Source organism: Labeo rohita, chromosome 14 (genome assembly GCF_022985175.1).
Source record: "Labeo rohita strain BAU-BD-2019 chromosome 14, IGBB_LRoh.1.0, whole genome shotgun sequence".
Lineage (NCBI taxonomy): Eukaryota > Metazoa > Chordata > Actinopteri > Cypriniformes > Cyprinidae > Labeo > Labeo rohita.
In genome coordinates this window covers 26,713,933-26,726,915 of record NC_066882.1, presented here as the reverse complement: position 1 = coordinate 26,726,915, position 12,983 = coordinate 26,713,933, and the positions used below count along the sequence as shown (strand labels likewise).

At 32.1% G+C, this 12,983-nt stretch overlaps 1 protein-coding gene across 1 annotated transcript in view; it reads left to right on the top strand.

The window, feature by feature from the left end:
• LOC127175754 (uncharacterized) overlaps window positions 1–12,654 on the top strand; it is a 33,151-nt gene extending 20,497 nt beyond the window's left edge. Inside the window, exons 10-17 of the mRNA XM_051127002.1 lie at window positions 5,218–5,451; window positions 6,329–6,391; window positions 6,660–6,767; window positions 6,906–6,959; window positions 8,735–8,805; window positions 10,376–10,391; window positions 12,327–12,484; window positions 12,628–12,654. Coding sequence (XP_050982959.1) covers window positions 5,218–5,451; window positions 6,329–6,391; window positions 6,660–6,767; window positions 6,906–6,959; window positions 8,735–8,805; window positions 10,376–10,391; window positions 12,327–12,484; window positions 12,628–12,654 — 731 coding nt within the window. The remainder of the gene's footprint in view (window positions 1–5,217; window positions 5,452–6,328; window positions 6,392–6,659; window positions 6,768–6,905; window positions 6,960–8,734; window positions 8,806–10,375; window positions 10,392–12,326; window positions 12,485–12,627) is intronic.
• Window positions 12,655–12,983: the final 329 nt, after the last annotated feature.

Here is a 12,983-nt window from a genome sequence, read left to right as displayed (position 1 = left end):
ATGTTTCAAAGTCAGGTGCTGTGCTGCCTTGTGTACTGACATTACAGGGAAACTGGTTTGACAAGAAGATAATGAATTATAGAAATCCAAACAATCAAGACAGTAAAATATATCTATATTTTATTTAGTTAATATAATATTTGATTCAAAATAATTGTTGAAAATTAGTATAATAATTGATACCTTTGACTTCCTACAAATGGTTTAGAGGCTGAAATGTGAAGTTTATCATTTTATAAAACTTTTTTTAACTTTTGTTTTTTAACCATTTTACAGTTTAATATGTTACCATAGACATTGTCCTACCACACTCATATAGTATTAATTTTATTTGTGCAGGTCTTTAAAAGATCTTTTAAAGCTTTAAAATCCTACATATACCATGACTAAAACTATTTTCAATACTAGCATGCTGCTTACTGTATACTGCTTACAAAATAATATGTGAAAGCATTTCAAACAGTAATTTGCTACAATTGTTGTCACATGACTGACCTACACTGCATGTTTAGTGAGTCCAGCAATCACATAAAAATTTTGTTTAGAAATGTCTTGATATTGACATAATGAGTCAAGAAAGATTCATGTGACTGTCATGTGTCCCTCCCTCCAGCTCCTATTGGCTCAGTGAATGTGTCAATCAGCTGCTCCTCCAATCAGAGTTCAGTGTCCTGCTCATCTGAGGGTGATCAGATCATCTACAAATGGATTCTGAATGGTATATTATTAGAACAAGGACCAATGGTTAGAAACACTACCATTCAACTAAATGAAACATCAGCTATTGGAAACATCAGCTGCAGCGTGAAGAACAACGTCAGTTATGGAGAGAAAACCATTAGTGTCAAACCCTGTCCTGGTGAGATTTTAATACATGAATGTCCACAATATTTGCTAAACAATAGCAACAGCAACAAGAGTGATGTAGAATCTCTCAAAACCTGTCAAGAACACGTCAAAATCACTTTTACCCCCAAATCCCATTATACCAGACTGCAGTGTCTCTGAAGCATATTTTGATGGATTGTGATGGTTTTAACTCCTCTAGGAATCTTTATAAAGAATTCTGAAACTTTTTTGTTTTTATTTGCAGTTTCCTAGACAATTTATTTACTTTTTCATTTTTTCACTTGTTTCTCAACAGTAGCTGGTATGGCGCTAAATTATAAACAAACAAACATGTTACACCGAAATCATTTATATGGGACATTTTTCTAACAAAAAATTATGATGATATGATGATTCTCATAAGTCAGAAACATACAATTAAACATTATGAAAAATATTGCTTACTAATTAGTTTTGAACTGAAATGTGATCTGGAATTTTGCTAATTGCTAATTTGCTAAGGTTGCTAATTGTCTCTTTACTGCCCACTTAGTTCTTCAAAATGACTCATTATTTCTGCACTACTTCTTATTAAGAGAGAAAACAGGTGATTCTGTGCTGATGTTTTATTTCAGAACCAACTACTGCACCTGTGACCTCTAGTTTGACCTCTACAGTGACCAGCACTAAACAGATGTCAGATTATGGTACGAGTTTCTCATCAGCTGGTATGAATCAAACCCTCACTCAGAGCACTGACGCAAATCCTTCACAGTTGTGTGAGTTCATCAGAATGTGGTACGAGTTTAACAAACACACTACTGGAAACATGAATGATGGGTTTTGATTTCTGTCTATTTGTTGTTGTTCATGTGTTCAGTGTTTGTGCTGGTCTGGTGTTTTCAGCTGATGGTTCTGTTGGGTCTGTTAGGAGGTTTTCACATCTACATGAGACACACGTCAGGTCAGAGACATTTATGATCATCATTATGGATTTGACATGCAAATATTACAAGTGTGAATATGATGATGATGATGATGATGATGATGTGATGCTTTTAGGAAAGAAACATGAAGATCAGAAAGTGTGAAAAAGAGGATTTAGAGAACGACATGAACACACAGCAGAAGATTCATGAGAGCAGCAGCAGATCATCACATCTATGAGAAAAGATTCAGAATCTCACTGATTCTCACATCAATCCAGATTTCACCTGTCGACAGCAGATCTTATAGTATAAAACCAAGAGATGAATTAAAACCAGGAGATTTGAATTAAACCAGATTTTTTTTTAGTTTTTTTAGGTATTAAGATCATTTTCTGGACATTGTTATTATAGTTCCTTTATGCTTTGAATAAACTTTTTTTTATTTCATTACATGAAACCTCTTCTGTTCATCAGTGATCAAAATCTTTTTTCAGATCTGTCAGATTGTGAAGTCATTCTGTGTGTTTATTTCATATTTCTGCTTTTTCTCTTTTACTTTATTGTGTTTGGTTGATTTCTCTTCATTTACAGTGTCTGTTTAGATGTTTTATCTGTTCTCAGTTTTGCAGCATCTGGTGTTTTTTGACTGATGTTTTTCTTGAATATGCAGTTTTTTGAGATGGCTTTTACCAAATATTTGTGTCATCATAGAATATTGAGAAACATAATTAACGTAATTCTGAAGAAACTGTAAATGAAAATAAAATGCTTTGAAATTAAACCATATTTGCAGTCAAAAGTCAAAAGCGTATTCATTTTTTAATATAGTGAATCAAATTTAACTAACAGAAAGCACATATTAATGAATTTCAACAGACATAAAAACAAACCACATATAAAAACAATAAACCCAGACAGAAATTAAATTCATTTTAGTAAATGGGTTCAGCTGTAACTCTTGTTTCCTCCTGCAGGTGTCGCTCATGACAAAGAAAGCGTGTTTTTTAAATGAATAATCCATTAATGTTTTGTTGATTTATGAATAATTTGTTAATTTTAACTAAAAAGCATCCACAATGTAGCTTTAATTATAAGTTCAGTTCAAATAAATAAGATTGAACTCATTTTAATCCATGAGCAGACACAAACTCAACGTGTCCCATGAGTCTCAGCTCCATAAACAGAAGATCGAGTCCAGACGGGCTGAAGCTCAGAATATTCTCTTCCTTCACATGTGAACTGACTGGATACGAGTCAAACAATATAAACATCATCACACACTCAGAGGAAGATATTACAAACAACCTGCTGTAACAACCACATGTAGACCTGATTCTGGTTTACTCCCAATAAAACTGTCACTAAATCTGGCCCACGAGATCCACTCTCCTGCAGAGTTTAGCTCTAACCCTAATCAAACACACCTGGGCATGTTAATGATGTCTTCAGGATCATTAGAAAATCACAGGTAGGTGAGTTTGATCAGGGTTGGAGCTAAATGCTGCAATGTCCCTCCAGAGCAAGATTTAAGGAACCCTGGTCTAAAGCATTTCATCAGTAAAGTAAAGATAATATTATATTTGACAAAGGAGAATTTGTAAAGTATTTTGCATAATTGGTCATTTTACTGCAATCCCACATGTTGCTTCTAAAACAAGATTTTTTTTGTCTGAAAATTCTACTTTCTATCAGTTTCATTTGTTTTAGATGAACTGCAATGCAAACTAACAGCGTGTGTCTTCCCCCATATGAGGAAACTTCCTCTTTCCTCAGTGAAGTGGTCAGATGTTTCCTCATGTGTCAGTCCAGTGTGAGTCTCGCTGTGAAGACGCTTGATGAGAGACAGAACACAGACGGACAAAAGTCCAGACGATCTGAAGCAGCATCACACTCTTCTGCTGGTTTTGGGCTCTTCTGGAAACTGGATTTTAGAGAAATGATGCTCATCTTTGGACTGATGCTGCTGCTGCAAACTGCTGATGGTGAGTTACTTTCACATCAAACTCTGTTATGATGCTGTTCAGTCAGATAACTCCTCTGATATAAAAACATAAATGCCTGCAGTCAGTGATCTAGTCATAGTGTTGATCTTCTTAACCGTACTGTATTAGTGGAGTATTTAAAATGTGAGAGTATGTGTTTCTCTCTCAGTGTCCATTGTGCTGGAAAATTTTGTAAACATATTTTTTCTTATATTTTAGTGTTATATGGATTGATAAAATAATGTGTGTCTGTTAAATATAATGTCAGAAAGATTAAAAGATTATTTATAAGGAGAGAAATGTCATGAGCTTGACTAACGAGATTGAACAGGAACTGGAGGACAAAAACAAAAAAGTTTGTGTTATCAGAATATCATGTTAACATGCATAAAGTGTTTGTAGAATCTGAAACCAAAATAGTTTATTTTAATAAAATCAACATTTAGATGTGCTTTTTGACTGTTGCTATACAGATGCATAATGAAATTAAATTAACATTTAATTAAACACAGAACTTTAAATTCCAATGTTTAATTCTTAAATGTTCTATTTTAACAGTTGTTCATTAATCCAAATCAAATCTGACAAGTGATATAATTGTTAATATCAGTAGTAAGTCAGGAGGAAACACAAATGACAGAAGATGAGCTTTACCAGATCAGTCTGATAGTCTGTTTGTTTCTGAACTTTTTTTTGTGAATGTTTGTGTAATTTGTGTCTGTTTTTAATTCATGATGACTGTAGATTTTGATTGCATATCACTGTGTGTTTTGTTCTTCAGGTCTGGATCGGTTCTGTAGGTTTGATCAGTCTGATCCCTGTTACGCAGCTCTGGGACACAAACTCAATGTGCTGATGGTGCTGAACACTAGTGAATATGACATGAAGATACAAAAGAGAATAAACTACAACAAAACAACTGATCCAGTTTGTAGAGTAAAATATGGCAGGATAAAAAAGAATGAATGTGATCTTTATAGTAACAGATCTGAAGTTACAGTCATTAATGGGACTCTGATAATAAACCGTGTGATCAGAGCAGATTCAGGAAATTACACAGTAACTCTCTATCACTCAGATGGCACAGACACATCTACACATCTTGAAGATCTTGAAGTAAATGTTGAAGGTACAGAAACTCTCATCAGACTCATTACAATCTCATGTTCTCCAAAGATCTCACTCTATCAAATGAATCAGTTGAATTGGAAAGTTTTTATGCAGCTCATTAATGAATATCTAAAAGGATTTAGTCAAATTAATCTGCACTTTCTATGTACTAAGACTATTTTCATATTGAAATTCTAGCATGTTGCTTACTGTATACTGCCTACTGTTGTCACATGACTAACCTATACTGCATGATTAATTCAATCCAGTTTTCATCTCAGCAATACATTTATTTTTAATAATGTCTTGACATTGACTCCCAATGAGTTGAGAAAAGTTGTGTGACTGTCATGTGTCCCTCCCTCCAGCTCCTATTGGCTCAGTGGAAGTGTCAATCATCTGCTCCTCCAGTGGGGTGATGAGGGCGTCCTGCTCCTCTGAGGGCGATCAGCTCCTCTACAACTGGACTCTGAATGGAGATTCACTGATGGATGGAAACTCCAGCATTGATCTGAATGAGGGAACTGATGGAAACATCACCTGCAGTGTGAAGAACCACGTCAGTCACGGACAGAAGACCATTAATGTCAAACCCTGTTCTGGTGAGCTTTTAATACATAAATGTCCATGTATTTGCTAAAAAACAACAGCAACAAGAGTAAAGAAAATAAACAAATCTCACAAAACCTGTCAAGACAAGCCAAAGTCACATTTCAACACAAAATTCCCTTATGCCAGAGTGCATGGATTGTGATGGTTTTATCTGCTATAAGACCCTTTTGTATTTATTTGTTGTTTGTATGTAGTTTATTTATTAATTTACTTACTTTTTTTTTTCAGACAAACAAACCTTTCACCCTAAAATCAAAAGAGATTATATTTTGCATGAAGAAAATGAAGACTATTTTACAACCATTTATTTTATTTGCAGTTCGCTTATTTTCATGACAATTAAAAGCACTCCTACTACCTACATTTTCTTTACTGTAATGTTTTAGAATAAATTTTTAGTAATTGCAGTTGTTTACAGTGATAGTTGTTATTTGATTTTTATCATTACAATTGCATATGATATTTTACTTGTATGCGATATGATATGATACATTTCTCTCTCAATATTGATAATGATTATGATTTTAATTATCATAATTTAAAGACTGAAAACAAATACAACCATTACATAATGTATACTTTACAATTTTATAATATAATTATTTTCTACATATTATACTAATTATATTCAATATAATTTTTTGCAGTTATGTAAGGAGTATGTGTCATTTATTTGTTTTCCCCTTTTTTAAAGTTTTTTTCATGTTCAAATATGAACTGGATGTGTCCTAGACAGGTTTCATGAGATTCAAACAAATTGATTCTCTTAATTGGCCACTTAATTATTCAAAATGATCAATTGTCTCTGCAGCAATTTATATTAAGAAAAAAAAAAACAGATGATTCTGCAATGATGTTTTATTACAGGACCAACTACTGCATCTCCAGTGAGAAAGGATTCAGAACATGGTATGAGTTTCTCAAAAGCTGGTATGAATCTCACTCGTGGAGTATTTCCTTCATCCATGTGTGCATGTTATGCAACAGCAAATGCTGCAAATGAGAAATAAACCTAATAATAATAGCTTTAAGGGATCTACAGGCTCTTCTGTAGCTAGAATGTTTTATAAACTATTTTACTGTGCCATTAATTGCATGTAGTAGTTCTTCTTGTTGCTGTTGCAGTTTGGTATGAATGAACTTTTCAAAGTAAATTTGGAGTTTGATTTAAATGACCTTATTTTTCTTTCTTCCTTAGCTTTACATATTTCTCTGATTGTTTTGGGCTGCATTGCACTGATCCTGATTCTGCTGTTCATCACTGTATGTCACATTTACAAAAAAAAACAGGTCAAATCAACACCAGGTTAGTTCTTAATAATGTAGTACTATTCGATTGCAAGGTTATTGGATTGGTTAATATGCCTTAAAATCTTGAGAATATTTGTGGCTTGTATGTTATACATGCTGAATAGATTTGTTTGGGAAATGTACTCCCTTACAGACATTTTTAAAGACAACTGGACCAAAAAACAAAAGCAGAAACATTATACACATGGTAAAGATGATCTGATACACTACTGTTCAAAAGTTTGGGGTCAGTAAGACTTGTAATAGTCTTTAAAGAAGTCTCTTATGCTCATCAAGGCTGCATTTATTTGATTAAAAATATAGAAAAAAAAAACAGTAATATTGCAAAATGTTTTTACAATATAAAATAATGTTTTTTATTTTAACATACTTTAAAATAGAATTTATTCCTGTGATGAAAAGCTGAATTTTTATCAGCTGTTACTCCAGTCTTAAGTGTCACATGATCCTTCAGAAATCATTCTAATATGGATTTATTATTAGAATGATCAATGTTGGATAATATCAACAGTTGTGCTGCCAAATATTTTTTGGAACCTGTGATTTTTTTTTTTTCAGGATTCTTTCATGAATAACAAGTTTAAAAAGTACAGTGTTTATTCAAAATATAAATATTTTATAACAATGTAAATTATTTATTATTAACTTTTAATAAACTTTTAATTATTAACTTAATACATCCTTGGTGAATAAAAGTATTAATTTCTTAGAAAAAAAAAAAAAAAAAAAAAGAAACAATAAAAATGTACTGACCCCAAACTTTTGAACGGTAGTGTATATAAATCTTGAGTTTAAGGAGGATTATTTGATTCAATAATTATTTTTGACTAAGTATGATCACAGTACACTACCAGTCAGAAGTTTTTGAACAGTAATATTTTGCATTTATTTGATCCAAAATACAGCAAAAGCTTTAATATTGTGAAATATTTTTACTATTTAAAATAACTGTTTTCTGTTTAAATATATTTTAAAATGTAAGTCATTCCTGTGATCAAAGCATCATTACTCCAGTCTTCAGTGTCACATGATCCTTCAGGAATCATTGTAATATGCTGATTTGCTGCTCAGAAATTATTTTTTTTTATTATTTATTTTTTATTTTTTTGAAAGAATGTATGGAAATTAATACTTTTATTTAGCAAGAATGCTTTAAATTAATCAAAAGTGATAAAGACAATTAATGTTATAATGTTAAAAAGGATTTCTATTTTAGATAAATGCTGTTCTTCTGAACTTTCTCTTCATCAGAAACCTGAATAAATTCTGCTCAGCTGTTTTCAACATAATAATAATAATATTTTAAAATGCATAAAATGTTTCTTGAGCAGCAAATCAGAATATTAGAATGATTTCTGAAGGATCATGTGACTGAGCTTTGAAATCACAGGAATAAATTACATTTTAAAATATATTCAAATAGAAAACAGTTATTTTAAATAGTAAAAATATTTCAAAATTTTACTGTTTTTGCTGTACTTTGAATCAAATAAATGCAGGCTTGGTGAGCAGACAAGACTTTTAAAAAACATTAAACATCTTAAAAACTTTTGACTGATAGTGTATGTATAACAAAGTTAAAGTCACTGAGCCTTATTCGTGAAACACAAGCATAATTAAGTTGTTATATAAGTTGTTCATAAAGGTGTTCTGATTTCTGAAAACGTATGTTCACAGTGTTAGTTTGAAAAGATTTACAGCAACATGTGAAACATGCGTAAAACATCCAAACGTTTAGTGTTTTTCAGACACTGCATTTTGATTTAGATAAAACTGTAATAATAACCATAACATAATAAGCGTAACATAACCATAATAATATATAATTTAAAAAAAAAAAATGTTTTAATCAGCATGACCTGAGGATTATCTGTTATGAAGCTAGTTTTGAGGACAATACTTTAATTATTGAAATATTGGATGTAGATGTAGTTTATCTGTGTTTGTGTGTTTTCCCATCAGCCACTGCTGGCAATGCGGAGATCATATACGCTGATATCTCTCATGAGAAAACGAGTAAAAAAGGCAAACAGGTAAGAAACTCACTGAAGTTTTGAGATCTACTATACTATACTCAATACAAGACTCTATTAGTTTGTGGTTTATTAATCTCAGTCAATGAATTAGCGATGATGCTTACTAAAACTCAAGGTCATACGGTCATTATCACTATAGCAAACAAAAGCCCTCTAGTTGATTTAGATTCAGATGAAAAGAAAATTTGATGTGGAAAGCAGTTTAACTGGATTTCTTGGTTGCGTCTGTATTCTGTTTTCAAACTCTAAATCATATGGTGTCTGGTAAATGCCTCTTTTGGAGTCAATTCTTTTTCAGACAGCTCCTGCACTGTAAAAAAATGCTGTGCCCATTTTACTCAATGGAATTGAGGCAACTATTTGCATCAGACTTACGTATTTTGAACTTATTTTATTCTTGTTCGTTCTATTAGACTTTACATGTTTCCAACTTGAACTCTTAAGTAATGGCAACTCATTTTTTTCAGTTGGCAACTCAGTTTTTTCAGTTTACAAAATGTAGTTGTAAGTTCGTAAAATAAGCCATATTTTTGTATTTTAAAGATGTATTCAATTTGTATTTAAATACTTCTAAATTTTTCTACAATAGTGTAATGAAACAGTAAACAGGCATCTCAAATCAAACCATTTACTTACTTTACAATTTTACAACAGTGCAAAAACGCTAATTACAGAGCATCATTAACACTACTGGTAACACTTTAGTTTAGAGACCAACTCTCACTAATAACTTGCTTATCAGCATGCATATTTCTAGCATATTGACTGCTTATTAGTACTTATAAAGCACATATTAATGAATCAACACTTTAATTCTAAAGTGTTACCACATCCTTTTCAGATGAATGCATTCACCTTTGCATAAAGCTGTTTACAGGCTTCATGGGGAAAAAATAAATAAAAAATAAATAAATAAATATAAATGACAATAGAATACACCTAGTTTATATGATGGACTCCCTCAGAATAATACTTGAACAATTTAAAACAGTGTATATAGTGTTTTGATAAAATATCAATTTAAATTAAAACATTATATCAGCAAATAAAAATCAATAACATTCAACAGTGTTTTACAGAGTAAACTTTGAAACTGAAAATGTATGTTCTGCAGTCCACAATATCTTAACACTACAAGCCAAGCACACTTCACTTCGGTTAGTTTCCCTCAAAAAAAAAAAAAAATTCTGTCATCATTTATTCACCCTCATGTTGTTCCCAACTGGTAAGACTTTTGTTCATCTTCAGAAAATAGATGAAGATATTTTTAATAAGATCTGAGAGGTGTCCATCCCTCCCTTGGCAGTTTATGCAAGGACCACTTTGACGCATCAAAAAGTTCATAAAGAGATTGTGAATCTAATCTATAACAATTGAGCAAATTAATCAAAATTTTCTGAAGAGTCTACGTCACTTTATATGATGATCAGATCTAACTTAGCTTCTAATTCACATATACATAATCGTCAGAGAAGATCAGTAATTATATTTAATTTATTACAATAGTGCCTTTACAACATTCCAGCATCAGTGTGGTCATATTTAATGTGATTCTTACCTTTTTCAGTGCAGTTGCTCCTCACGTGATAATGCTTCAGTAGTGCCCCAGTCATAATGAGAGCTCAATTTTGACGTCAGACTCCTTAAATTTAAAGCAAAAAAACAAACAAACGTAGCGATTACGTCATGGCATGTTCCCCAAAACACGTGTCTTAGCCAAATTCAGCTCAGTCATTTATACAAATGCTTTAGGATACACTTTTTCCCAATCGCTGAAAGACATACCTATTTCATATAATTTCAACACGTAATTAATAAAAGACACAAATACTGTATATTTACGTTGTATACAAGCAGTAACTTTAAATAATTGAGGGGATGCATAACGAAAAACTGTGATTAAGATATACAATTCAAGGCTAAATTATGTAAAACAGCTAATAAAACAAACATGTTATGTTATATTCGTGATGGCATCTTTTTTGATATTAAAACATTCTCACCACTAATCCACTGTGCCGCTGGCCTCTGACAGAGCAGATTCATGACGGAGACGCGGCTGAGTCATAAACGAGCTCAATGCTGATGTCAAACTCCTTACAATGAAAGAAAAATAAAGCGATTACCGCTTGACACTTTCCCCACACTCCCGTATAACGTTAGCCAAGTCTAATAACTTTATTATTTGTATACAAGCAGTATCTTAAGGCATATTGAGCACATAATCCAAATTACAACTAAATTACAGCCGTAAAACCCAATTAATACATAACTATATAACTCACATTTTTAATACTGAGTGGATAAAAATGCTAAAATAAAGTATATTACTTAATATACGTTGAACTGAAAATTCAAAATGGCCTCAGTCAAAATCGCATTAGCAACCTAATCCACTTGCTAGTCTTTTAAGTACATTTTACTTAAATAGATATGTTAAAGGCACACATCCAAAAAGCCTTGTAAAGATTACTCAATATTATACACACAACATTTAATGTATGTGCAACAAATTGATATTAAGTGTGTTAAGTGTGTCAGATTTTAAAAAGTAAATCACCATAGTTTTATTTGTTGAAAATATTGATATTTTCTTGTTACAATTACAACTCCACTGAGTCATTTTTCTTAGTGTGTGTTCAGTGCAAACTAGTTGCTACTAATGCAAAATGTTTTTTTCCCTTGAACAAAAAATAGAGAACTGACTCAGACAAAGTGTCATCATGAAACCCTTTGTGCAAGATGACTGAAAGACTTAAACTGCAGGGTTAAATAGTCAAGCTGAACCATTCAATGCTAGACTAAATCTGCAGCTTTTTTAAAATTTATTTTTATTATGTTAATTTTTCAGTTTTATTATTTAAATTCAGTTTTATTGTTATATTAATTAAAAGAAGAGTTCTGTTTACCATCAATCTGATGTTTTCAAAGATTTTAATGTATAAACATCAATAAAGTTTTTGGCCTTTGGTCATAAACAGAGAAATTTAATGACTTCACATATGCATTTATAATGTTGTCTGTGAAAAGGACAGCATTATACAATAGATAAATAAAAGATTAGTGGTTTAGAAGATTAATCTCATTCAACTATCTGAACTAATTAATCTGAAGAGTAGTTAATAGACTTGGGAGATGAACTAATAATTGATGTTTTTTTTAGTCTTTTGCTACATTATAATGATTTTCTAATTTTGAAAATGATCAAAGATTGCATATGTAAATGTGTACAGGGATTTTGGGTGTTAAAACTCAAAGATTAGTAAAAGTGAATGAACTAAAGATGAACTAGAGATCCGATCTTCCTATCACTAGTTTAACTTGCAATGGAGTTAATCTTTTCATTGTTTTTTACTACTTTATCAGTAAAATAGTTTCACTCATAAAACATTTGTCATTTACCAGTTGTGGTAAAGCTGCTGTTTTTGTAGTAGACTAGTACTAACAAACAGCTATTTAGTATGTGTAGAGACGAGCGTTAATGTATGGCACTGTCATTGTTTCTTCTTCCTGTGCAGAAGCCCTCCCGGATGCTGATGTGGAATATTCCGCGCTTAAACCGCAGAAGAAGAGGAAGGAGAAAAAGCAGGAAGAGGTTCAGTACGGCGAGGTGAGATTCATTCAAAACCGCTCAAACGCTCACCAGCGGCCTCAGGAGGAGTGTGTTTACTCTCAGGTACACGGACTCTAGCTGTGTAAAATCATACTCTCCCTGGAAAATGTCTCTCTTTGGAAGTTGTAAAGTTTGGAAGCACATAGCTCTTTGCATATGAAAATTAGATGGTACTGTATGTTCATATGTTGTGTTATGGTCTGTAGAGTGTGAGCTGTAACACATGTGTCTAGGCTGAACTGTGAGATGCTGAGTATGCTTATAGAAAATAGAAAAAAGGAAACCAAATGCATGCCAGTCTTTATCAGACAAGCAGTACTGTTGTTAGCTCTTCTCGGTTTGTTGTCGTTTTGTTTCATGACTATATGAAGCTGGTGAGAAAAGGCTGAAGTAAAAGTCAGCTTTTAATCATGAATATCGAGGAGGTGACAGACGCACAATGAAGTGTTCAAAGTCATGAAAACGGCAAATGGATGATTTTGAATTATTAAAACATTTCAAAGCAATTGAAATTTGGAGGTCACAGAAAATCTGAGATTTGCTAGATTGAGTTCTAACAGAA